General features: G+C 49.3%; 2 protein-coding genes, 1 non-coding gene and 1 pseudogene across 6 annotated transcripts; 2 read left to right on the top strand and 2 right to left on the bottom strand.

Annotated features, from left to right (window-relative positions):
- Positions 1-3571: 3571 nt before the first annotated feature.
- CCT3 (chaperonin containing TCP1 subunit 3) lies at positions 3572-19050 on the bottom strand. 2 transcript variants are annotated; one of them, XM_058699997.1, is made up of 14 exons: positions 18893-19050; positions 17070-17131; positions 15987-16037; positions 15837-15899; positions 14979-15075; positions 12141-12258; positions 10414-10600; positions 9391-9540; positions 8276-8408; positions 8027-8108; positions 7001-7181; positions 4659-4904; positions 4241-4372; positions 3572-3902 (listed from the first exon to the last, which is right to left on the bottom strand). In XM_058699997.1, exons 1-14 carry the CDS (start codon positions 18921-18923, stop codon positions 3798-3800), a joined length of 1638 nt encoding a protein of 545 aa, XP_058555980.1. In that variant the 5' UTR covers positions 18924-19050; the 3' UTR covers positions 3572-3797. The 2 variants fall into 2 exon arrangements, with proteins under 2 accessions (XP_058555980.1, XP_058555981.1); XM_058699998.1 differs by lacking the exon at positions 18893-19050 and adding an exon at positions 18514-18621.
- A 189-nt stretch (positions 19051-19239) lies between these two features.
- Positions 19240-25899, top strand: TSACC (TSSK6 activating cochaperone). 3 transcript variants are annotated; one of them, XM_058700003.1, is made up of 4 exons: positions 19240-19306; positions 20067-20117; positions 24259-24381; positions 25628-25899. In XM_058700003.1, exons 1-4 carry the CDS (start codon positions 19288-19290, stop codon positions 25849-25851), a joined length of 417 nt encoding a protein of 138 aa, XP_058555986.1. In that variant the 5' UTR covers positions 19240-19287; the 3' UTR covers positions 25852-25899. The 3 variants fall into 3 exon arrangements, with proteins under 3 accessions (XP_058555986.1, XP_058555985.1, XP_058555983.1); XM_058700002.1 differs by having other exon boundaries at positions 19241-19393; positions 25671-25899; XM_058700000.1 differs by having other exon boundaries at positions 19241-19393.
- On the top strand, positions 21623-21718 carry LOC131496655 (U6 spliceosomal RNA; annotated as a pseudogene).
- TRNAQ-UUG (transfer RNA glutamine (anticodon UUG)) lies at positions 24819-24903 on the bottom strand. The gene has a single exon. It is a non-coding gene; the product is annotated as a tRNA-Gln (tRNA).
- Positions 25900-26654: the final 755 nt, after the last annotated feature.

Below are 26654 nucleotides of genomic sequence, written 5' to 3'. Positions count from 1 at the left end.
CTTCCACCCAGATTCCGGCTTGAGCAACTCGTCCCCTGGGGCTGCGAGGCGTCCCAGCCTGCACAGGTGCACAGCCACACTCGCGGCCCCTCCTACCCGACTGGCCCCGCTCTTGCCTACAAGTGGCCAGGGTGTCTGCATTCAAGATCCGAACGGATCCCAATAAACTGGGTCCAGTGAGGAAGGCAGAGGGATTTGAAGGACTTCCGGGGCGAAGACGGCAGACCCCAGATAGTTCTTTTTGTCAATTATTAATATTTATGGAGCCCCCGGGTACGCCGGTTCCTGTCCTAGAAGAGCTTACGGTTTTATTGTGGAGAAGAGAGACGTCAGTAAATAGGATGTGAGAACAGCACGTAGTATTTGCAAAGGAGCTCCTGTCTGGCTGAACAAACCCGCTTGTTGTTGTTCTTTGGTGTTTCTGCTTAAAATTATTTTGGCTAATAATAAATGCATAGGACACAAAATTCATAAGGTACCAAAAGGTATCATCTTCATTCCCCAGTGACTTGGGTCTTTCCCTCAAACAACCACTGTTACTTTGGAGTCCTTCCGAAGACATTCTATGCAGGGATGCCAGGACTCTTGATCTCGGGGTTGTGAGTTCAAGCGCCAGGCTGGGCCTAGAGCTTACTTGCCACATATATACACATCTTGCATGTGTGTACATACAGGCGATACCACACATTGGCATGCAGACACCGCTCTGCAGCTTGCTTTCTCATTCTCAATTGCACATGGAGGACTGTTCTGTATCGATGCGCCTGGCACTGCCTTTGTCCACTGGTCTTTCAGTGACACTGCAGGGGGACGTCCCATGGATATGTTTGACCAGAACCTCGCGTTTCCAACATTTGGCTACGGCGAACATTGAAATGAATGTCCCTGTATGTACTGCATTTCATATATATTTGAACCCGAATCCGTAAGATCAAGTCAGGGTTCGAGCTGCCAGGTGGAGCTGACCTCTGCCTGAGACCAGAGGGCCTGTTTTCCCCCAGCCTCGCTGAGTCTTTACCAGGCTTCTTGGCATTTCCCGCTGAATTAGGTGGAACACCTCCTGTTCTACAGTCACTCTGGAGCTGTTGTTTGCCTATTTTTCTGTAGTCCCAATCGTCTTGACTGCCACATTCTGAAAATTCTGTGAAGAAATTCACCTTTGTATTGGTACAAATATCACACCCCCCCACACCTTGTTCTCAGCACGTAAGTTTTTTTGCCCTTATTTCTCCCCACTGTGATAAATACGTTTAAAAATCTCCTGTTTTCTTCTAGTTTCACTTGCTTGTATTTAAATCTTTCAGCTGCCTCGAATTAATTTTGCAAACAATGAAGTAGGAATCCAATTTCATTTTCACCCAAAATGGCTACTCTACGGTGAACTCAAGTTTTCTCAAAAAACTCATTTTTGAGACAAGTAACTTGTATCTTCTGAGTATCAACTCCAGGACCTGACAGGGGCAAGCGAAAACAAGAGTGCTGGCTGAGTACGGAGGGCCGGAGTAGTCTGGAATCCAAGCCTCCCCACCACCCAAAGAAATGTTGCTTAATGGGAGAACAGGATTTGGTGGAGTCTAGGAGTCTGACAGTAGGGAGGACCATGCGCAAAGTCAAGGAGGCGGCAAAGCTGTGTTCACGGAACAGTTTAGCGATAGAGACTCACGCCAGGCAATACAGAACACGGTGTGGGCAGCCCGCAATCCCAATGTTCAGTTTCGGCCCGGGCAGCACTAAGGGCCTTTGAAAGCCAGATGGGAGAACCGACTTGCCAGATCGAACTTGCCAGAAGGGATTTCCACGGGCCCAGGACGCACAGCTGCTCCCAGAGGAGAGGCCCCGACAGCAGCCAGAAAGCCCCCGTTTACCCAGCAGTCACCCAAGTCAGAGCTGCAACCAGAGTGGACGTCAGGGCCAATCACAAATGGGAGGGAGGGATCCTCACGGTGTGACTACCTTCCTCTGTAACTTCTCAGGTCCCGTGAGCACTACTTTGTCAACTTCTATTCACTTATTTGAGATTAATCCATTGTCTTTCTCTAAGACAGAATGACAAGCACTCCAAGTACAGAGGCAGGGAGGGCGCCCAGGTAGCTCAGCTGGTTGGGCGTCTGACTCTCGATTTCGGTTCGGGTCACCATCCCAGGGATGTGGGATCGAGGCCCAGGTCAGGCAGGCTCTGATTCTCTCTCCCCCCCCACTCTACCCCTCTCCTCTACTTGGGCTGTCCCTCTAAAATAAAAAAATTTTAAGCAAAAACTTCAAAAATAAATAAATAAATAAATAAATAAGAAAGAGGCAGGGATTTCAGGAAAAAACAGGCTTATCTCCGATCCCCTCAGAGGAGAGGAAAAGCCAACGACCTCCTAGTGGGCTGAGCAGGAAGCCAGACCCGGGTGTGAACAGACAAGAGGCCTCCAGAGCCCCATCGCGCCTCCTATGCGGGGAGCACAGCCGGCTGAGGACACGGCTCTGGAGCCAGACTCCCCACGCAGCAATTCCGTCTTCCACTCACCGGCTTTCTGTCAGGCAGATTCTCCATTGTAAAATGGGGATGTTGCCAGTCTTAGTCTTGTGAGGATCAGCCGATATGTGCAAACTGGCTAGAACGTTTATCACACGGGAGGGACTATGTGCCATTATTCTACCTAGTATTCAACCTAACGTGACTAAGTCCTGCGATCAGGGAGGAGATAAAGGCTGACTGTATGAATCATAAGGACAAAGGGGATGTGGAAGGCCCAGTGGCCAAGAGGAAGGGCAGCGAAGAAACCAAAGGCTAGCCCCACCTAGCCTCCAGCATCCCACGGCCACCACTTTTTCCCTGGATAAAAACAAAGCACGAAGTGAGACGAAACCCTCTGTTTCTGCCGGCAGGGGAAGCGGAGGCCCTCCTGTGACACAAGGAGAACAGAGAATAGACTGCCGCCAGAAAGAACAGCGGCAGAGAATTCCAGGTAAGATAGGAGGGATTCTGAAAAGTTATAGGACACGATAGAAAAAACGCAAGTTGTTTTTTAGGACAAGTGCCTGAGCCCTGGCACGTACTGGGTGTTGCTCTACACACAGCCACACGTGGGCAACACCCACGGTCTGGACAGGTTCCTCCTGTTCTTGGGGTGGTGAACACAAAGCGGTGCTTCTTCAAGCTTTAACGTATGACCCTCTGGGGCGCCTGGGGGGCTCAGTCGTTAAGCGTCCGGCTTCAGCTCAGGTCGTGATCTCAGGATTCGTGAGTCTGAGCCCCGCGTCAGGCTCTGTGCTGACAGCTCGGAGCCTGGAGCCTGGTTCCGATTCCGTGTCTCCCTCGCTCTCTGCCCCTCCCCCGCTCATGCTCTCTCTCTCGACAGTAAATAAACATTGAAAAATTTAAAATAAGGTACGATCCCTTGAACTCCCAGAGTCTTCCCAACCAGCATCTCTGAGAAGGTCTGAAAAATACCTTCAAGGAGGCACTTACCTCATTCCCATCCCTCCCCTCCCTCCCCTCCCTCCCCAGGACAGTCTTCTGCCTCCTCCCTCTTTGCCAGGAGGCAGAGATACGACCCAGATTGAAAAACACATAACAACCATCTCAAATGACTTAGATTTAATCATCGGAAGCAAACTAAGTGGAAAGCTTACAATAGAGAGGAATTACGTGTCAGCGCCTTTTGCGAACCGAGCTGGGACAGAAAGGGGCCGGGGCCGCCCCTCAACCTGATCCCCTCCAAACAAAGACATCCAGTGTCCCTGGCAGTCTGGCTCAGGGAAGAGGGAGCCTCTGCTGGCTCTGGCGTTGAGGCCGCCTTGCCCACCACTCACTCCTGGCCGCCATCGGGGGCCCCGCCCTGCCGGCTCTGGTCGTCACCCTTCTTCTTGTGCCCGGAGACGATGTCATCAATCCGCAGTAGCAGAACTGCCGTCTAGGAGAAACACCACAGCGCCACAGAGGTCAGCAGAGAGCGGAGGGACACCTGTTTTCTTCTAAAGGCAACACTTAGCTCCTCCTACGTAATTAGCTTTTTATCTGAAATCCACCTTTGCAGAGACTTGCCTGCAAGATGCCCTCCCCTCAGCAGGGGATGCGGCTTATGCTAGGTCACCTTGCTTTCCGCATGGGCGAAGCAGGGGGCGAATTCCTTGATCTCTGGAGAATACTCTGCCTTCCATACTATACCCCTCCCTTCCAGACTGCACCAAGCACCCTGGCTTCTGCTTCTCTGCAAAGAAACGGCGCAGTCTAGGTCTTAGGGCGCCTCACCTCCACTGCCGTCTTGTAGGTCTGCAGCTTGACAGCCAGGGGCTCCCAGATGCCCAGCTCCCTCATGTCCACCAGAGTGCCGGTCTCCCCGTTCACGCCCCAGGTCTCACAGCCCTCCTGGGTGTGCTTGGCCTGTGGTTGGAAGGAGCATCACCAGTTAAAGGGGAAACACCAGGAACAAGCGAGCTGGCAGGGAACATTAGGTAACGAAACAAAACGAAACCAACCGAACACTAAACCCAAAAGACCGAAATGACAAACGGAAATGGCAATGACGGCAAACGAGTCCAACGCCGAGAGAAGACACTTTAAGGGAACGAGCCTGAGGTCAGGAGAAGCCGGTGGACAGATGTGAACCAGCCTCTCGGGCCAGGCAGGTGCCCCTACCCCGTCAGGAGAAAGCAGGGGAGGGACTCACCCGAAGGGAGGTAAGCAGACGAATGGTGCTGGCCCCACAGTTCTGGATGAGGGTACGAGGAATGACCTCTAGGGCCTGGGCCACAGCCCTGTACGGCCACTGCTCCACACCGGTCATGGCCTTGGACTTTTCTGTCAAAGCCTGGGCCACGGCCATCTCAGAGGCCCCGCCCCCGGGGACCAGCTGGGGATCCAGGAGGACGTTGCGGCACACCTGCATGGCGTCCTGGAGGTTGCGCTCCACTTCCTGCGGAGAGCGAACACACAGCATGTAGAAAGCGCGAGGACTCAGGAATGCGTAGGAGGCACTGGAGGGCTTCCCACTAACAGGGCAGATAAGAAAGTTCCTCGGAACCCCTGCTGGGCAGGGCAGCCGCCAATGGTTTGGAAAAACGCATGAATGACAACTGCAAGAGAGCCAAGAAGTGGGCGTGTCACGGCGACGTTGGGCCACGCCCACTACGCTCGCCAGCGCAGTGCCCATTCTGCCACCCTAGCTGTGTCCCTGGGAGGCTGCGTGGTGCGGTTACTAGCCGTGCACCCTTGGGTGAGTTACTTAACCTGAGGAAAAAAAGCGAGAATTGTCATTTTAACTTAAAAATTAAGGAGGAGCGCCCGGGTGGCTCAGTCAGTGAAGTGTCTGACTTCGGCTCAGGTCATTATTTCTCAGTTCCTGAGTTCAAGCCCCGCGTCGGGCTCTGTGCTGACAGCTCGGAGCCTGGAGCCTGCTTCCGATTCAGTGTTTCCCTCTCTCTGCCCCTCCCCCACCCCCATGCTCTGTCTCTCTCTCTCTCTCAAAAATAAATAAGCATTAAAAAAATCTTTTACTGGGGCGCCTGGGTGGCGCAGTCGGTTAAGCGTCCGACTTCAGCCAGGTCACGATCTCGCGGTCCGTGAGTTCGAGCCCCGCGTCAGGCTCTGGGCTGATGGCTCGGAGCCTGGAGCCTGTTTCCGATTCTGTGTCTCCCTCTCTCTCTGCCCCTCCCCTGTTCATGCTCTGTCTCTCTCTGTCCCAAAAATAAATAAAAAACGTTGAAAAAAAAAATTTAAAAAAAAAAAAAAAAAAAATCTTTTACAGGGCGCCTGGGTGGCTCAGTCGGTTAAGCATCTGACTTCGGCTCGGGTCATGATCTTGCAGTTTGTGAGTTCAAGCCCCGCGTCAGGCTCTGTGCTGACGGCTCGGGGACTGAAGCCTTCTTCGGATTCTGAGTCTCCCTCTCTCTCTGCCCCTCCTCTGCTCATGCTCTTTGTCTCTCTCTCTCTCTCAAAAATAAATAAACATGGGGCGCCTGGGTGGCTCAGTCGGTTGAGCGGCCGACTTCAGCTCAGGTCATGATCTCGCGGTCCGTGAGTTCGAGCCCCGCGTCGGGCTCTGTGCTGACAGCTCGGAGCCTGGAGCCTGTTTCAGATTCTGTGTCTCCCTCTCTCTGACCCTCCCCCGTTCATGCTCTGTCTCTCTGTCTCAAAAATAAATAAACGTTAAAAAAATAATAATAAAAAAATAAATGAATAAACAAAAAAACCCTGAAAAACAATCTTTTATAAACGAGGAAGCAGTGGTTGCTGGGGGGATGGAGAAATGATGAGTCATTGTTCAGTGGATGTAATGTCTCAGTTTTGCAAGACGACAAAGTTCTGAAGATCTATTGCCCAAGAATGTGAATGTATACTGAACTATACACCTAAAAATGGTTAAGATAGGGGCACCTGGGTGGCTCAGTCGGTTAAGCGTCCGACTTTGGCTCAGGTCATGATCTCACTGTCCGTGAGTTCGAGCCCTGCGTCGGGCTCTGTGCTGACAGCTCAGAGCCTGGAGCCTGTTTCCGATTCTGTGTCTCCCTCTCTCTCTGCCCCTCCCCTGTTCATGCTCTGTCTCTCTCTGTCTCAAAAGTAAATAAACATTAAAAAAAAAAAAAAAAAGTCACACATTCTACCGACTAAGCCAGCCAGGTGCCCCCAAAATTGCTTTAATTTAATTTAATTTTAGTTTTTTTTTTTTTAATGTTTATTTATTTTTGAGACAGGGAGAGACAGAGCATGAACAGGGGAGGGTCAGAGAGAGGGAGACACAGAATCTGAAGCAGGCTCCAGGCTCTGAGCTGTCAGCACAGAGCCCGACGCAGGGCTCGAACTCACGGACCGGACCGCGAGATCATGACCTGAGCTGAAGTCAGCCGCTCAACCGACTGAGCCACCCAGGCGCCCCAAAATTGCTTTAATTTTAAAAGAAGTTAAAGTTTTGGCCACGTGTCAAAAATTAAACAGCTATGAAAGGGTAACAGGAAAATTTCAGGCCTTCTAGGAATCTCTCAAGAAACAGAATGACCTCGAAGGCGGACTCACCGAGAGAATCTCTTTGCTGGCCCCACGGAGGAGAATAGTACAGGCCTTGGGGTCTTTGCACTCAGTGATGAATGTAAAATACTCATCTCCAATTTTCTTGATTTCCAACACGCCCGCTCCTGTCCCAACATCTTCTTCTCTCAGCTCCTCTGGCCGGCTGACTATCCGGGCCCCGCAGGCTCTAGTGATTAGATGGGAAGGGGAGGGGATTTCAGGTACTTTTTACTCATCTTCCTAGTCCCTAGGGTCTGTGGCTGGGGACAAGGCCAAACATGGATTGCTGGAAACGCTGCTATATAACTAGAGAGGTCTTGGCTGCCTAGCAAGTTGGTTTTCGCACGTATGCAGGCAAAGTTTCCTTAAACTAACGAGGGTTTACAAATAAAAGCGTATGCACCTAAGACAACTGTTATAACCAGATGCAGTTTAAGTATATTTTGTGATAATAAAATTTAGACAAGGGAGTTCTCAGGTACACCTGACATGTACCCACTCCTGGGCACGTCGTCAACTATGTGTGCCCAGAGCCATTTCAGAGTTAGCAGAAGTATAAAACTTGATCTGGATTGGGTAGGTGATATTGGGGTAGACCTCTCTCTTTAAAATATCAATTAATATTAAGAATGAATGATATGTGACCATAGACATCAGTGCAAAAGTAGGAACCACAATCTTAAGTTGCATTAACAGCAGCTGAAGATCCCCTCAAGGAAACTGATGTTTCTGCTGTATTCTGAGCTAGTTTAGACAGACAGTCACGGACCCCAAGGTAGAGACCACAGGCGTCTGAGCATAAGCTGTGCCCTACTGGTTAGCAGCAGTATAAAAAAGATTCCTGCAGTAGATAATTGCCAGACTAGAGAACTTCTCAGGGACCACACAGCAAAACCAGGTTGGTTCCACCTGTAGCTGACACGGCTGACCGTATCCGGCGCTGAACTTTCTCAGAGACAGCGACGACATCATAAAGCTGCACAAGGCGAGCCCACGGGAAGGAAGAATCTTATCTTTACGTGGCCTACTCACCTAGCAATGCGATTGTTGTCTGTCTTCCGAACCCTGCGGATTGCCGTGATGTTGGCCCGCATGAGGTAGTGCTGAGCTAAATCTGTAAATCCAAGGGCGGAGGGGTCAAGAGGGAGGCCAGAACTCCTGGGCTCCGACCTGGCTGCGCCCTCAATGCACACTGACTCCCACGCTCACCCTGCCGCCTCTGCCAACCTGTCCACCCTCTTCTACCTCAGTAGGAGGTTGGAAGAACAAACGGAGTCCTACCCGAGATGCCCTTTTCGGTGACGACCACGTCGGGCTTCAGATGGATGATGTCCTCACACAGCTGCTGGATGTACTCTTCTTCCATTTGGAGGATCCGGGTGAAGTCTTCCTCTCGTGTGATCTCGATGTCCGTCTGCGTGGTGAAGGAAAGTCACGGACTTCAAATCTCAGACGTGCCCAGTACCAGGCCCCTCTACCGAGTCGTCTCATGCACCCCAGAAGTGAGCCAGAGTCCCGCTGAAGCCAGGAGCCCACGCCTCTGTAAGCTGGTTTAGCTCAAGAACTCCGGCTGAACTCCTTCACCGAAGTACTCCTCAACTAGGATTCAACGTCAAAGGCCGCCAGTGGAGATTTTGGCCCAAGGTCTCTGACCACTCGGTACGACGTTGCATCTGCCCTGCATGGTAACTCTGGGTCTTAATTCTTGCCACCAATGAACTGAATCTTCTCCCCAATTCTCGTGTTAACAAGCTCCACTCACTTTTATCCTATCCGAGAATGATAGAGCCCTGTGACCCTCCTGCCCTCTGGAAATTCTTCTTCAGCGTTTCCCAGCTCCATTAGTTCCCACTCGGTATTCCACTCAGGCACTGGGAAAGGTGGTGTGGTAGTGTGGAACTGAAGCCAACAGAGCTGGGTTCAAAGACTGACTTGGTCGATACCAGTAGTATTCCCCAAACAATTACCCAAACTCCTCTGAGCTTTAGATCCCTCATCTGTAACACTGGGGTCAACATTAACTGTGTCCAAGAGTCCTCATAAAAGGGGCGTCTGGGTGGCTCGATGGGCTAAGCATCCGACCCTTGGTTTCAGCTCAGGTCATATCTCAGGGTTGTGAGACGGAGCCCTGTCAGGCTCTGTGCTGGGAATGGAACCTGCTCAAGATTCTCTCTCTTTCTGTCCCTCTGCTCCTCCCCCTGCTCACACGGATGCACTCTCATTCTCTCAAAACCAACAACAACAACAACAAAAAGTTCTTGTAAAATCAGAGATCATGCGTAAAGGTCAGTAATTGACAGAGTCTACAACGTAACAGACACATCTTTTATTTCCCTTATCCCTATCAGCAGTCAGATTCTCATACCGACTTTAAGGAAAAAGACCAGGAACCTTACCTGGCTTTCTCCTTTCTTGTATTCCAGAGAGGAATCCAGCAGCACAATGCGAGGGTTCTTGATATAACGCCGCATTCGTGGATGGGTCACATCTTTGTTAATCATGACTCCCCGTAAGACACACGAGTCTTCAATGATGCCCCCAGGTATCTGAGCAAAAGATCCACTTCCATCCATGACCAGGAGGAGACAATTTCTCAACTCCCTTCCCAGACATTTATCTTCCCCAAATGACCACTATTCTAGGTTTCCAACATCGCTTTCTTCCTTGAACCTCAACAACAAATATGGTTGCAATCACATTTTTTTCCCCTCTAGGAAGCATACCAATCTCGGACCATGACAGCCACTCTCAAGATCAGCTGAGACTCAAAAGAAATTCAGTGACTGACGAAGATTTAAAGGGCTTCAGATCTCTCCTACTTCCTGAAAGAGATTCCCACAGAATTTCCAGGCTTGGGGCTCCATCTACAGGCCACACTGTTAATGCTACTTTTGGACCTTAAAGGAGTAGAGAAGGCTTTCTGAAGCTTAGACAGTGCAGAGCCTTTGTGTCCCATCCCCACCAAGTGTCGGACATATGTAAAGGCACAAACAAGGAGACACCACTAAGCGCTTCTCTAGTCCCTGGAAACCTCGTTCAGAACAGCACTGAAGGGAACAGAACTATTTTGGGAATACCTCCCTAGGACTCTCAAGTTTCTGTTTTCAAGGCAGCAAATAAGTGTTGTTCTAACTACAATGACATCTTGTGCTGATTTAAACACATTTCCTCCACAAGTGGGAAGGCTCCTACTAGGGAATAACGTCTTCTAAATACACATCGAAGGGCGCCTGGGAGGCTCAGTTACGCCTCCAACTTTGGCTCAGGTCACGATCTCACGGTCTGTTGAGTCTGAGCCCCACAACTGTCCCTCTGCTGTCAGCACAGGGCCTGCTCAGATCCTGTCTCGCCCTCTCTCTGTCCCTCCCCTACTCGCTCTAAAATAACATTAAAAAAACACACACATCGAAAGAGTTTACCTTTTCTACCCTTGCGTATTTCTTGATGTCTATCTCTTTGCGACCGTTCTCCTCAAACTGCACAGTTTTCACGGCATCTAGGGCAATGTTGCAAGCCAGAGAGGACCATCGACTGATTGCTTTGGTAGTGATAGAACTGTTGATGATGTTCAGCATCGTATCTCGGTTATTGGTGTCAACAGGGGTACTGGAGAAAAGAAAACAGGTGCTATGCTCAGCAGAGACCTTGGATATTTAAGGAAGTGCCTGATCTACAGCTCGGGGACCATAGTGGGCCACGAGTCAGAACCGTCCATCCCTCTGCCCTTCAGCAAGATGGGTTAGATAACTAACCCATCCCTGGAAGCTGTCTCAAACCCCTGTGTCATGGGTTCCCACGGCTGACCACCCTGCAGAGTTTACAGAAAATAATTTGTTCTTTATCTTCTGCTTCAACCAAATATACTCGACTTGTCTAACTCGGGTCAAGACACATTTGGTCTTTGAAGCCTCATCCCACAACCAGCAAATTCTGAGAGCTCATCTGACACTCACCATCAGTCTGTACTATCCACCTGAACATCCGCATTCTAGTCTATCCAGCATCTTACTTCATGCTGTGCCATAGTGCCGTGTTCGCGTTTAGTTTTCCCTCACCAGATCGTAAATTTGTACAGAAGTCTACTTAGAACCCTAAAATGAAGTTGTAAGAGGCCTTGGATGCCATCTTGCCCAAATTTTCACACATTGCAATCGTTGCACAGTTGCATTATGGGTTTTAGAGGAGAAGCAAGGGCTCCCCAAGTATCATCTAAGGGATTTAGACCATTACTGCTTGATGAGAAGGCAAACTTTTCTAGCAATTCAGCTCCACAAACTCAATACACCCTTTGGTTATCCCTACATTCTTACACAGCTTCTTTCGTAAAAACAATTCAAGGCAAACACGGCATTCCCTCGGACTGCCACACACACTACCACACGCTTTTTTATCCTGACGACAGGCAGTACGGGACAAAGCTCACCGAACTACTTGATCCCTACGTACCCAACGACCCAACCACAGGAGAGTCGATCACAGCTTTCCCTTTTTAAACAAAAATTTTTCGTGGAAGACATTTTGCATTCTGCATGGTCATGACCTAACATCCTCTGACATTAGAAGCCTGAGTTTCTATGCCGCATTCGAGACCCTGTCGGCGCTCTGCACGGACAGCAAGTGCCTGGATTCCCACATGGGGTTCTCACAGCATCTCCAGTCCCACTCCTTGTGATCTGAACGGAAAACTGCTGGCTGCCACCAGGGCGGCACTTTATCAGATCGGACTGCGATCTCTAGTTATGGTATTAGTTATAATCATACTTGATGGTGGGACATTTTTACATTCGGTCCTGAATAATTACACTCATCTAACTCTTCAGTTTATTCCCCACGGCAGCAGCAAAAATTCTGGAAGGGTAGGTTTTGCTACACATTTTCCGTGGCAGTGCCTAACACGGAAATAAGCAAACGGCGTGGAGCCACAAGATACCCTGAAGCACTGAACTAGCTCCTTCTGTCTGCCCTGTCCCCTTTGTCATTTTCTAAAACATTTACTTCCCTTATCCTCTCTTCGTTTTGCTCTCCTCTGTGTCTCCCTCACAAACAAACCACCGTGGGACGTGCCTGGCCTGCCTTCGTCACCTCAGAAGAGATGGCTCTTCCAGGCCTCCCACGTCTGATGGTCCACTGCTGGTGTCCTCAGTACCTGATTTTCTTGAGGGTGCTGATCATGTCGTCCAGGGCCTTGCGGTAAGCGCTGATCACCACCGTCGGGTGCATCTGCTGCTCCAGGAAGTGCTCGGCCACAGACAGCATCTCCCCCGCTGAAAAAGGCGCAGATGCCGTGAGGTTACTTACAAATACCTAGACTTCAAGGCAACTTCGTCAAGCTTCTAAAAATACCTTTTTCCTAAATAGACTCTCCCAAAAGCCATGCCATTTGGCTGTTGATAACCATGCCGAACTTCACACTTTCTTTTTTTTTTTTTAAAAATTTTTTTTTTTTCAACGTTTTTTATTTTTATTTTTGGGACAGAGAGAGACAGAGCATGAACGGGGGAGGGGCAGAGAGAGAGGGAGACACAGAATCGGAAACAGGCTCCAGGCTCCGAGCCATCAGCCCAGAGCCTGACGCGGGGCTCGAACTCACGGACCGGACCGCGAGATCGTGACCTGGCTGAAGTCGGACGCTTAACCGACTGCGCCACCCAGGCGCCCCGAACTTCACACTTTCTACAAGGCGATTCATGAAGAAAGTACCCTTGCCAGACACATTTCAAATGATCGAAGACTGAAGCTGTTTTAATCTCTTGATCTAACTAATGTTTGTCACCAGTTTTCTAAACAAAAGGAAACACTTGTGTTTCAAAGTCTCTAAACAAGGAAAAACGTATAAAGGAAAACAGACTTGTTTACCATCATCTAAACACCTAGGATACAGTCCAACTGCTGGTACTAAAAACAAAAACACAGGTTTCCTTATATCTAGAAACACAGCCATAAGACTGTACAAAATTTATCCTCTGGATGAGAGATTATTCGTGGAATGTCCCCCTACTTAAAAATTTGTCTTTCCTTTTTCGTACACACACAAATTAATACATACCTAACCTGCCTAATCTCACCAGGAGATTCAACTAAGATTATTAGCTAGAAAATCTGGCCTGATATCTAGTGCTCCTCAACAACCCAAAGAATCCCAGAATCCCACCACGTCTGTCCTCTCTCTTTCATCCTCCAAGTTTTTCTTCAAAGCACAGAACCAGCCACATGTACTTTTCAATCCTCAAAAGAATTGGGTCTGAAGTGCTTAGCTGGTGATGACTCAAGTCCATCTCCATCAACACATTCCAAAACTAATTCAAAGTGTCACTTTTTAAAAAGTTCCTATAGTAATTTTGTTGTATGGACTCCATCTTTAGGCATGTGGGCCAACAGTATAAACTGGCACCCCTTAACATAGCTCTCATTTCCTGACAATGTGTTGCTGCAATCAGATTTTACACAACAAATGCCTGTATTATAAAATTTCTTGAAGTTTGTTTGGGGAGAGAGAGAGAAAGGGGGAGAGAGAGAGGGAGGGAGAAAGAGAATCCCAAGCTGTCAGCACAGAGCCCAACTGGGAGCCCATGCTCAAATGCATGAACCTTGAGACCATGACCTGGGCCACAATCAAGAGTTGGATGCTTGAACTGACTGAGCCACCCAGGCAGCCCCGAACACCTCTATCAGAAACTTCTACCATCAACATAAATTGTTCACGGCAAATAAAGGCAGCATATCAAGTTTTCAGAAGTGATCTTTTATAATCCTATAGAAAGGTGAAGATTGACCATTACCAACTTGTATGGTCAAGACGTGTTGTCAAAGTTCTGCATTTGTCAACCTAACCACTGGCTACAATGTTACCTGCAAGCTGCAAATCAGCACTCACTTGGGGCACTTTCCTGGTCACTCACACACAGGTGCACAGGTGAAAAATTTTTGTCACCTGACTCATTAATTTTCAGATTGAGGTCAACCAAGGCAACGCTCTGCCTTGTTTCAGCTCTCATACTTTACGTAGTACATTTAATTTCACATTTTTACACATTTCGTTGGTGACTTCACTGTTTAAAATGACCCCTAGGTATGGCACTGAAGTACAGCCTAGTTTTCCTAAGCGCAGGAAGGCTGTGATGGGCCTTACAGAGAAACCACATTAGACAAGCTCCATTCTGGCCGGAGTTAATAATGCTACTTGCTGTCAATTCAACGGTAAGGAATCAGCAACACGTACCACATAAGGTGTCTTTAAAACAAACAGAAAGGAGGCAACTGGACAGCTCAGCTGATTGTGCATGCAAGTGCTGATCTCGGGGTCGTGAATTCCAGGCCCATGCTGGGGGTGGAGATTACTTGAAAAATAAACGAATAAAACAGGGGCTCCTGGGCGGCTCAGTCGGTTAAGCATCCGACTTTGGCTCAAGTCACGATGTCATGGCTCGTGGGTTTGAGTCCCACATGGGGCTCTGTGCTGATAGCTCAGAGCCCGGAGCCTGCTTCGGATTCTGTGTCTCCCTCTCTCTGCCCCTCCGTTGCTTGCGCTGTCTCCCTCTCCCAAAAGTAAATAACTAACGTTAAAAAATATATATATTAAAAACAGACAAATGAATAACACAAAAAGCCTCATATAACAAGATATATTCATCAATTGAAGAGTATCTGAACAGAGGCTCACAGCAGCCTAACCTGTTTCCCCCAGGAGTAATGGCATTTGCTAATTCAGTGTCTGTGGTGACTTTATAGAATACAACCTACCTCGAATGACAAGAACCTGCTCTGTATCTTGTTCAAGCAGATCTTTACAGTTCACCCTATACTATGATGAATGTTTTACACTCAATTGGAGAAAACACATAGAAAATTAGCAACAAATTATTTAAATATTTATAACCAGTGGATTGGTACCAGTTTCCTTAAAATAGGACACAAATACTATTCTGGGCAAAAATCTTCATGTTTCACTCCAGCTTTCCTTATGAACCTTCTGTTCTCCTCTTACCAAGAATAATCACTGATGTGGTCCCATCTCCAACCTCTTCATCCTGTGTCCGGCTGATTTCAATCATGGATTTGGCTGCTGGATGCTGGACTTGAATCTTAAAATAAAAATGTAGGTTGCCACTGAATCAACACTACTCAAAGACCTCTTAACCCACTTGCTTGGTCCTCTCGGGCTTCTTACTCCCATACCTCCTCCCTTATCTTTTATCTACTACAGCTTGAAAGAGTAAAAGTGGCCCCCAAAATATCTAAGTAAATCCTCTTCCCAAGTCCCTTTCTTTTTGGGGAAAAACGCATTTGCCAGCTTGACTATTAAAGTTTCTTGAAGACACGGAGTGGTATTCTTTCAGCTTATTTACCGGGAGCACCACTGTTGTGGCTGGATTGTTTTCCAAAAGGATGTGTTGGTCCTACCCTCTGAAACTGTGAACATGGATGTTTTTGAAACTGGGTCTTTGCAAATATAATCAAGTTAAGATTAGATCATACAGGATATGAAAATAGGTCCTATATCTGACCACCAGTGTCCTTATAACAAGAGACACAGAGAACAATGGCATGTAACAACTGAGGAGACAAGAGTCTAGCGAGCCAAGGAATGCCAGGGGTTGTGGTCAACCACTAGATGCCAGGAGCAGCAAAGATTCTTCCCGAGAGCCTTCAGAAGGAGTAGGGCCCCGATGACAAGTTGATTTTGGACTTCTAGTCTCCAGTTTACGAGAGAACAAATTTCTGTTCTTCACGGACACCCGCTTTGTGGTAACTTGTTATACCAGCCCTAAGAAACTAATCATCGTGTATATATGACTTACGGGCCCCTTATAAAATTATCAGAAAGCAAAACGAAAAGTCAAACCTCTCGAAGGATGGCATTGCCATCGTTGGTCATCACAATGCCTCCCATTGGGTCCAAAAGCATCTAGGAGAAAAGCAAAAGTTTTACCTAATTGTTCCAGATTACGGAAAAGGAAAATCTGTAGTCACAAAGTTTCAATGAGAGGCCTACCTTCATCATGGATTTGGGTCCCAGACATGTTCGGATGATATCTGCAATGGTCTGTCGAAAGGAAAACATAAAACATGCAACCACCAATCAGGAGACGGTGCAAACACGTGTGTGAGAAGGGACACGAGGAACCTGCAGAGCCAGTGTTTAACCCTCTAAAGCCAGGCTGATAACCACATTAGACACAGGGCACCGTGTGGCTCCATTCTGCTGTCTCTCCCCTTAAGAAATGACTTCAGCGTGGTGTATACAGAAATAATTTTTCCCAGGAAAAGAGGGGGACATGCCTTCCAGAATTTCAGTTTCTCAGTAGCTCAGGTAACTGGAAATCTACCCGTGAATACTTCTTTCCACGATGTTGGCCTCCACGCCACTGACTCCGGTCTAGGGCTGTTGCGTTCCTTCATCCCAAGATATGTACTGACTACCTAACCAGGCTCTACAGTGGGCACTAGGAATACAAACGGGAACATGGTCCTTCTCCTCAAGTAACTCAGTCTAGCATGCGAGACAAACACAAAAAGACTCTAAAACTTATACACAATAACAGAATTATGCACAAGTGAATATGGGAAGACTGTTAGGTCTGCCTCATTGAGGGAGGGCTTCCTTCCACCTACCACCATCAGAGACATGTACTGAAAGGGAAGTCAACATTTCCTCTGCGTATTTGCGAATAGATACAGAAATCCTAAGGAAGGCAGCTAGAGACAAAATAATACTCTAAACTACTTAAAAGACAAGCTACTTTAGGGGCGCCTGGCTGGCTCAGTCAGAAGAGCATGAGACACTTGATCTTGGGGTCATGAGTTTGAGCCCCACATTGGGTGTGGAGATTTTTTTTTCTTTAAATTTGTAACATTTATTTATTTTTGAAAGACAGTGTGAGCAGCAGAGGGGCAGAGAAAGAGGGAGACACAGAATCTGAAGCAGGTTCCAGGCTCTGAGCTGTTAGCACAGAGCCTGACTCGGGGTGTGAACTCACGAACCACGAGATCATGACCTGAGCTGAAGTTGTCCGCTTAACCAACTAAGCCACCCAGGCGCCCCTGGGTGTAGAGATTTTAAACAAAGATATCCTACCTTGGCGGCATTGATGTTTCCAGATTGAACTTTTCTTCCAGATTCACGCTTTGTGTTCTGGCCTGGAATAGAGAAAATAAAATGCAATAGACCAGGAGTGGCCCGTTGTATAGATACTATTTATCCCCTGACCTTTGAAAGCAAACCACACACACACACACACACACACACACACACACACACACCTCACAGATGTAACATACCTTCAAACCTCATCAAATTGTACACTCCAAATATGTGTAGCTTATTATATACCAATATGCCTTAAAAAACTGTTAACACAAAAAAAGTACACGTACTTACAGCTATTTCTTTACGTCAACTTGATACACGTACGACCCATGACAATCCCTGGTCATCATTTTCCCACTAATCAAACATTCACATATTTACAGAAGGACTCATAACCTGAGATCCATGAATGGGCCTCGGTGGAATGGTGAACTCGCAGAGATTATACGAGAAAATGGGAGATACTGCAGTTCTGTCCAGAAAGAGGATCTACAGATGCTCAGAGGGCTGGTGACCCTCAAAAAAAATACCCGAGAGAGGAGTTTGGGCTCCTATTTTCCTACTCGGACAGGGGGAATCACAGGAGGCAGTCCCAGCGGAATTACTGCCAGCGCCCCACAGCGTGCTGTGCAGTGAGAAGATCCTCTCAGAGGGTCTCCGTTCTCCAGATACGGTCACTCCATGCTTGGACATCATAACAATGCTCGGTCAGAGCCGACCACGTATTTTAACACGCGGCCTAATGGGTTATATCCAACCAGTGCCAGGGATTAATGCAGACCTAAAAAGGGTTTCACAGTGCACAACGCACCCCTGGGGGCCTCTCGGTGAGACCGGCCAGTGGCTATAACCAAACCGACACGATGCTTATTCCGCTCCTCTCTCTGAATCACACACTCCGTACAACTTAAATCGGCAAAGTTTTCAATGCAGTCCCACCAAGTCTACACTCACAACCCTCGGAATTTAGATTCCTGTGTGGGGCAGTGGTAACTCAAATCCTGCACCAGAAGGAACGGCGCCTTTTCTCCCTTAAGTGCATTTTTTTTTTTTTTTTTGGTATTAGTTATCTCCCAGGTATGAAGAAAATGGATCAAATCGCTTTACTGCATTTCGTATACAGAAAACGGTAAGGTAGAGGGAGAAAGGCGCCCAGGGCGGGCTCGCACATGCGGTCCAGAAGTTAAAACGGAAACAAGCCAGGGGAGGACAAGGGAGGTGGTACTCCTTAGCCAGAAACCAGGGGCAACTCCGTGGGAAAGACCACCACGCGGGGGACACGGAGGGGCTCGCTGCATCTAAGCCAGGCCAGCGAGGGAACGGGGCTGCTTCACCAACCGGGGTCGCTCAAGGGAAATCCTGGAGGGCTGCTTCTGAAAAGCGACCAAGGACCCCACTGGCTGTCCGCCAGGCCCCCGTCTCAGCAGCTTACCTACTTGGGCCACTGAACCCTCCCAATCCTCCGGGGAACACTGTCAACCCCGGTACTAAAGACGGAAGCGCCACGATCCACCCCGTCGGCCGGGGACACACCGCTCCGCGACGGGCCAAACGGAAAAGCTGCTCCTCCGCACCCTGAAGCCACGCGAGGAGGGGGCGGGGCGGCGCCGCGTCCCCGCACACCAGGGGCTCGGCGGGGGCAAGGGAAGGGCTCAGGCGCACAGAGAAAAGAGGCAGAAGGGGCTTTCGAAAGGGACGAGGACTGGAAGCCTCCGCGGCCGACCAGGACGGGGCTGGGCTGGGGCAACACGGCCAAGTGTGGAGGGAAGGGGCGAAAAGGGGGCCCCTGCCTCGGCTTCCCCCCAACTCACTGAGCACGAGCACCGGACGATGGCCCATCATGGCGGCGCGATGCGGAGCCGGGTACCCACAGCTGCGGGAACCGGCAGAACCTTCTGGAGAGAGAGTACCAGAGAGAAGCCCAGAAAACGCTGCCTCCTCAGGGCTGACACCTTAACCCGCTACCCTCCGGGTCGCCGCCAATCACCGCACCGAGCTCAGTGACCGGCACCAAAACTGGCCAATCGACATTCTTAGCCCCGCTCCCTACGCAGGAACGGCAGGGCAAGCTAGATAGAGAGCGCGCGATGTTGGAAATGGGAGGGCGCCGGCGCTTGCGCAGTAGAGAGGCCGCTCCCGGCCGCGTGCGGCGCGCACGTCGGCGCAAGCGCGGAGGCTGGGGCGGTTGGCCGGCCCGCCATTGCGCATGTGTATCAACTACACGGGTGGGTGCCGGCCAGGAGGCGTTCGAGTAACAGAGAGGGTGAGGTCGCTGAGCTGGCCGGCGCCTCGGGTCTTCTGGGGCCGCGAAGGTCAGGAGAAGCGTGACCGTCTCCACCCTTTCCAGCCTGAGCTGCGGGAGGAATAGCGGCGCGGGCCGACTCGGGAGCTTGGTCCCAGGAGCTGGCCGGCTGGCCGAGCCCTCCTTGGGGCGCACTGCGAGTCGTGCTTAGCTGCCCTTGGGCTCCTGGCCGAGCGTGCCCTCTCCCTTCTCACGCAGGTGCTTTCTGCTGAGGCAGGCTGCGGCTTCCGGGTCTCCCACCCAAAGCGTGGTCCCAGGGGCTCCCCGTGGAGCCTTGCGACTTCTGTCCCCGCCCCCCGTCTAGGCCACGGTGGCCTTTTAGACGTGATGGGAGTCAGGTTTCCAACCTGCCTCCTAGGACAGGATAGGGGCTGATGCTGCCGAAGGAGACCGTGGAGAGGACGCAGACAGGAGTCGCCCGTTAGTGCGGGACTCTTTTAAGGTCTGGGTTTGGTTAAATTACTATTTTGTCCAGAAAAAAAAAAGGAAGCAGTGATAATAATAGAACTGATTTCCACACTACTGAAGGGACCTGTAACCCAAGCGCTTATGTTTGGCCGTGAAATGGAACCATACATTTTTCACACTTTTTCCTCCCCAAACTGGAACAGCCGGAGACGTGCCGTCAATAGTAACATAATAGCATGGGTTGTTGATCATGTAACGCTATGATTCTTCCCCAGGCGCCACACCTGTTCAGATGGAGCAGCGTGCTAGTCACCCTAACAGAAAAGGTGTGTGTCGGAGGCCTTGCTCCCCTTCCCTTAAACAGCAGACCTCCTAAATTACTCAGAAATTTGGGAAGTGATTCTACGTATGGTTTTGTTTTGTTTTTTCCTTTTTCTCGGTTAATTGGAAAAGATTTGTATCTGTCCTGCACTTGCCCATCAAATGGAAACATTGCTGGGACGGTGCCCGGCTGGCTCAGTCGGAGGATCATGTGACTCTCCATCTCAGGGTCGTGAGTTCGAGCCCCATGTTCAGAGTTGAGCTTGCATAAAAAATAAATGGGAACATTGCTGTGTTCCCAGTGCCAAGAACCGGGTCTGTTAGATAATAGATGCTCAGTGACTGTATGCTGAATGAATATATTATTCTTCCTTTGTTTCCCCTCTTAATACTTAGAACAGGACTTGAAGCGCAGGGATCCCAGGAGACATCGTGTTAACTAGAGTAAACAGATACTCTGTTTAAGTGGGAGGTTCCAACTAGTGGCCAGGGAAATGGCCTGGGGCCATCTGACTCCAGAGCCCATCCACTTGGCTGTGAGTGGAGTAGATGACCCTATCCGAGAGGCCTACTACGTCATAGCTTACATGTAACGGACCAGCTCTTTTCACAGAGTATGTTGTGCATTGATGAAGAGCACGACTTTGAGCCCACAGGCCTGGATTTAACCCCAGCACTGCCACACGGCTAGTTGTGGGATGTCAAGCAAATTTCCTAACTTAGGTTTTCTCAAATAAAATGTGGCTAACGCTACCTACTTCTTAGGGTCATTGTGAGAACGACACAATGTAGGTAACACTTTTTACTATGATTTTCTATGTTCTGCTTCCTTTTACTGCTCCCCAACCTCATTCTCCGTTACTGTGTAGTCAGAAATCTGGTTCCTGTGGTATGGATTGTAAGTGCTCTCCAAACCTCACAGCCTGGTAGAAAATTTGTCCTCATATACCTAGGAAGGGCCTGAATTATTGGGAAGTGTATTTGCATGGAAGCTGAAGTTATATTTTTCCAATGGTGAGAATAATCTTTTTTTAACTTTTTTTTTTTAAGTTTTTATTTATTTATTTTGAGAGAGAGGAGAGAGAATCCCAAGCAGGCTCTGCACTGTCAATGCAGAGCCCGATGTGGGGCTCAAACCCATGAACTGTGAAATCAACACCTGAGCCAAAGTCGAGAGTCAGATGCTTAACCGACTGAGCCACCCAGGCACCCCTAAACTATTTTTTTTTAATGTTTACTCATTTTTGAGGGCATGAGCAGGGGGCAGGCAGAGAGAGAGGAGGACAAAGGATCGGAAATGAGCACTGTGCTGACAAGCCCGACACGGGGCTCTAACTCAGAACCGTGAGATCGTGACCTGAGCCAAAGTCAGACGTTTAACCCGACTGAGCCACCAGGTGCCCCGTGGTGAGAATAATTTTGAGACCTGAATTTCAGCTTCTGTCTCCTTACCGTTCTGCATGAGCCGTCAAAGGGCTGAGGAGACCAAGGGAAAAGGAAGTGGAGGGTCGTGCTCCTCAGGCAGCACATACACTAAAGCTGGAATGATACAGACTAGCATGGCCCCTGCATGAGATGACACATGAATTCATTGTTGCATATTTTTACTTCTCTTAAAAAAAAGGAGGAGAAGGAGGACCTTCAGTGGGGCTTGGAAAATCCACAAACCCAGCATCAAAAACAAAAACAAACCCCAATTTCCCTCGCCAGGAGTAATCGGGAATAAAACATTTCAATTTCGATAGGCTCAGTGAGCTTCCAAATAGAAAGCCTCGGCCCGGCCCCCACATGTGTGACTACCTCTTCCCCTTAGCAGGCCATTGCTCTGTTGCAGTCAGAGTTCAGGACAAGAATACATCTTCCTTCATACGACCTGCTTGCCACACCTCTGCCCCCAGGCCTGTTGTCCATGAAGAGGTCCCGTACCCTCCTCCTTCGGATCCCAGCCTAGACAGGATCGCCTCTGGGGAACACGTTCCCCAGCTGCACAGACGAGGTTATAGGTTAGGCGCCCTTCTAGCACTTACGGGATGCGATAAGGTGCGTGCTCGATCACTTAGTGACTGTCTACACTGCAATACCGTCAGTTGCGTGAGGGTCGCGAGCACGTGTGTGTTTAGCTTGCTGTGGGGTCAGCGGTGGGCGCTTCACAGGCACTCGGCTGTCTCGTAAGTATAAATGAGCGAGTGGGTGAACTTTCTCTGTCCTTTTTGACCTCAGTCTGGCGGTGAATCCTGGGCTCCTTTGGAGGGCTGGCCGCTCGCCTCCGCCTGTCGCTTCTCTGCTTTGCCATTTCCTTCTCATCTCCCAAACTGCCGAGGAGGGGCTCCCCAGCGTCCAGTTTTCCCTCTCAGTCTTTTACTTTGGAGAGCTAATTTAGTTTTGCAGCTTCTTTTTTTTTTTTTTTTTTTTAAACGTTTTTTATTTATTTTTGGGACAGAGAGAGACAGAGCATGAACGGGGGAGGGGCAGAGAGAGAGGGAGACACAGAATCGGAAACAGGCTCCAGGCTCCGAGCCATCAGCCCAGAGCCCGAAGCGGGGCTCGAACTCACGGACCGCGAGATCGTGACCTGGCTGAAGTCGGACGCTCAACCGACTGCGCCACCCAGGCGCCCCAGTTTTGCAGCTTCTTTATCGCCGCTTTGTGGCTAGCTTGGCAGTTTCACCTTTCACCTGGGCTCGGTGCCACCTCCGACTGTTTCTCTAGGCATTTCTGTCTGGACTGTGTGTCCACAGTGTGGGTTGTGTTAGTCGGATGGGACCCAACTCAGACTCCCTTGAGTAAAAAAGGAGATTCAGAGGCTCGTGCAGTGGGGAGGGGTGTCGAGATGGTCACAGAATAGGAAGACGGCCTGTAAAAGCCAGAGCCTCAGGGACCGAACTGCGGAATTCTGTGCCGAGCGGTGTCCGTCCATCCACCTCCCTCCTGTACTCTTTTCTCCTGTCTTGCTTGTGTCTGCTCCTTACGGCATGCCGGCCGAATTCAGTAGCTCTCACCTGCCCCAGCTTTGCATTTTCCCAGCGTAGCAAATCACAAGAAAGCAAGCTTCTTTGACTACAGAATGCATATGTCGACCCCAGAGAATGAGCCTGGCCCAACTTGCCCATTGCACTTACCCCCGGGATCAATCACAGTTGCCACGGAGGATGAGATACCGTGGTTGGCCTGGATTGGGTCACACCGTTTTCCATTGGGCAACAGGGCCTGATGTGGTCCCACCTGTGTGGCCTGGGGTCTGGGGAAGGAATAGTTTCCCAGAGGAAGTGTTGCTCACTAGACAAAGATAACGTCCGTCCGTATAGGACTCATTACCTTCTCCCTACAAATCAATTTTTCCTTCTAACTTAACTGTTTTTGCCAAAGCTTATTTATTTATTTTCCCATTCAGAACCTTCTTTCACGTCCAGCCCATTTTAATACCTATGCATTAATAAGATACAGTTTTTATACAATTTTCTAATCCTAAAAGGCTCAATGGCATTGTCCTATTCAAGAGAAAGCCTAAAGTCTCAGATTCGCTATTGTGAAGGGTCTTCTGTGGCCCACCGTGTGCTCCTGCGCTCCTGCCCTCTTTTTTCCCATTCGAAGCATCTTTTCCACTCACCGAAAGCATCCTGTGTTCAAGGTCCAATAAGCATCCTCTACCTGCCCGGAGTTTTCTATGACTACAGTGCTCCTACTGAGCTCTTGCACTTTTCCAGAAACATCCATTTCGACATTAATCACACACTCGGCATAGCCACGAGATGAAAGGCCTCATTTTCACCCAGACTGTCTGACGCATTGTTTACGTCCTTCGGTTGTTATGTCACGTTTCATCGGTGCCCCAGTTGTCTCCCAATGAGAGAACCGTGTGTTAGGTATCTCGTGATGCCCTGTCGCCTAGCACACTAGTAAGTGTGCAGCACGGGGCCATGAGAACTTGTCAAATGGAAGCGAACTAGATTTTAGCTGAACCCATCCCTGCTTGCTTTCCCTTAGTCCACTGTGGTTTCTTTTTTGTTTGTCTCACCTGACTTTCTCCAGAGCTATTCAGGGCAGGGCCTCGGCACTTGTGTTCATAGACCAACTGCAGGGATCTAGCTAGAATGGCCATCCCTTGTTGGAAATAGCTCTGATTAGTTCCCTCTGATTTTGTTTCAGCCAAAGAGGAAAGTAATGCTGTGCCTCTTCGTCGAGCCAAACCCTCCCCTAGCTTTATTAATCTTCAAGCAAGTTCCCCACTGGCCACATTCCTGAACGTCCGGACAGCAAAGCTGCCCTCAGGTAAGGCTGCAGGCCAGGCTTCCCAAGTGGGCTCAGTGCGGGAGGGGTTGCACGGAGGAAGGGGCCCCAGCCTTCTCCCCTGGATCTGGTGCCAGCTCTGGCTCAAGCCACTTCTAGGTTTTTCGCCCATAGGTTGTCTACTGGTGTCATTTTCTTCCCGATTCTACAAGTTGTGTGGTTTCCTTGCATACGGGCACCTTTACTAGGGCTAGGGAGGACCGAGAGGAAAATTTTATTGCTTGCTAGGAATGTTAGTTCAAAAGGGGCCAGGGAAGGAAATGGTAGTTATTAGCTCAGTTTCTTTCTCTCTCTCTTTTTAAATGTTTATTTTTGAGAGACAGTGAGAGAGAGAGAGAGAGAGCACATACACAAGAAGGGGAGGGGCTGAGAGAGAGGGAGACACGGAATCCGATGCAGGATCCAGGCTGTCAGCACAGAGCCTGACATGGGGCTCGAACCCACAAACCATGAGATCATGACCTGAGCCAAAGTCAGACACTCAACCGACTGAGCCACCCAGGCGCCCGTTTCTTGAATTTCAGTTATATTCATCCTCCCATGGGGGAGATTGGTGGGTACTTAGGGTGCCTGTGGGGAGCCTACCCGGGCACTAGACAGTCATGACACCAATTTTTGAGGACCTCAGAGTTTAGCAAAGAAGTCAAGACCAATAAATACATGAACAATAGGTAAATAACCACCAAGGTTACCTAGGAGCCGACTGCATGTAACATAGTTGAAAACATTAGAAAAAACTGGGCCAATGCAGCAAGGCTGGAGGAAATGATACCACAGGAGGACCGCAGGTCACTGCTGATGAGATGCTGTGTCAGGCAAGAGAAGGAGGCTGAAAAGGGGAGTTAGGCCTCACTCTCAGGTCATTTCATTCACCCATCAAATATTTTTTCATACTTATGCACCAGGTGCTGGGGATACAATAGTGAGCAAATCAGGACAAAAACCCCTGCCTTCCCGGAGCTTAGAGGGGAACTTAGCAATTAAATAAGTAATTACCAAATATGCTGTATGATCCTAAATAGTATGGAAAAAATAAGGCAAGGGAGAAGGTTAACAAAGTCCTGTGATTGTCTGCAAATTAAAATAGGGTAGCCAGGTAGCCACACACACCCCCCACCCCCGGCCCTGAGAAGGTGACAGCCAAGCAAAGGTGTGTGTGGGTCGAGTTGTGCCTGGAAAGATTAGATGGTCATCCTGCTAGAGCCCTTCCTACCTCATACAATTACAGGATCTCTTCTGTGCCCCTTGCACCTCTGTTGCTCTCCCTTCAGGAGTCGACCCCAAGCCCAAGGAATGCCTGGGACTTCTGGAACGTATGTATGCCAATCTCCATCTTCAGACCCAGCTCGCCCAACAACAGATGGCTATTTTGGAAAATTTACAAGCATCTATGACACATCTGGCTCCTGGGAGGGGAAGCAAGAACTCTGCCCTCCCGGCCTTACCCCGTAATCTGTTGCAAAATCGCTTCCCCCCATCCAGTAAATGACTTGTGGAACAAAGTTCTTGTGCATGTTTTTTCCTTTATCCCCAGCAAACTCCTGGTGGAACCTGGGCATATGCATCCCGTCCACGGTTGGTTAGTTCACATGTTCACAATAAGGGCTCACCGGGTACAAAGTGCTGGACAAGGCACTTGGGGATACATCTCACAGAAGAGTCAGTCTCGGGGGATTTACTGTCCAACAAAGCAATGAAGACAGGTAATCCATTGCAAAATGTAGTGGTACCGAAACGGGGACTGGAAGTGGGGTGAGGCCTCGAGGAGGATGCCGCTGGGTCATCCTTGGACTCTGGCTGCAGGAGGTGAGCTTATGATGACCTGCGATGGAGGGGCGGGGTGGGTGCCATAGATAGATGAAGTCAGCTGGTTTCATGTCACTTGGGAGGCTTGGACAAAGACCTAGGCGTAGGAGAATAAGTCATTAGAAATTGAGAGAAGAGGGGCGCCTGAGTGGCTCATTCCGTTGAGCATCCGACTTCAGCTCAGGTCATGATCTCACAGTCTGTGAGTTCGAGCCCCGCGTCGGGCTCTGTGCTGATAGCTCAGAGCCTGGAGCCTGCTTCAGATTCTTTGTCTCCCTCTCTCTCTGCCCTTCCCCTGCTCATGCTCTGTCTCTGTCTCAAAAATAAATACAATTATTAAAAAAAAAGAAAAAAAAATTGAGAGAAGAGACTCCCCCCTCCCCAAATAGGATGTGAGGTTGAATATAGAGCAGCTGAGAACTCACAAGACAGTTTTCCCTGGGCAGTTG

The sequence above is a fragment of the Neofelis nebulosa genome, chromosome 15, assembly GCF_028018385.1.
Source record: "Neofelis nebulosa isolate mNeoNeb1 chromosome 15, mNeoNeb1.pri, whole genome shotgun sequence".
Taxonomy (NCBI): Eukaryota; Metazoa; Chordata; class Mammalia; order Carnivora; family Felidae; genus Neofelis; species Neofelis nebulosa.
Note: the sequence above shows the minus strand (reverse complement) of the source record. Positions and strands in the feature narration are given on the sequence as shown.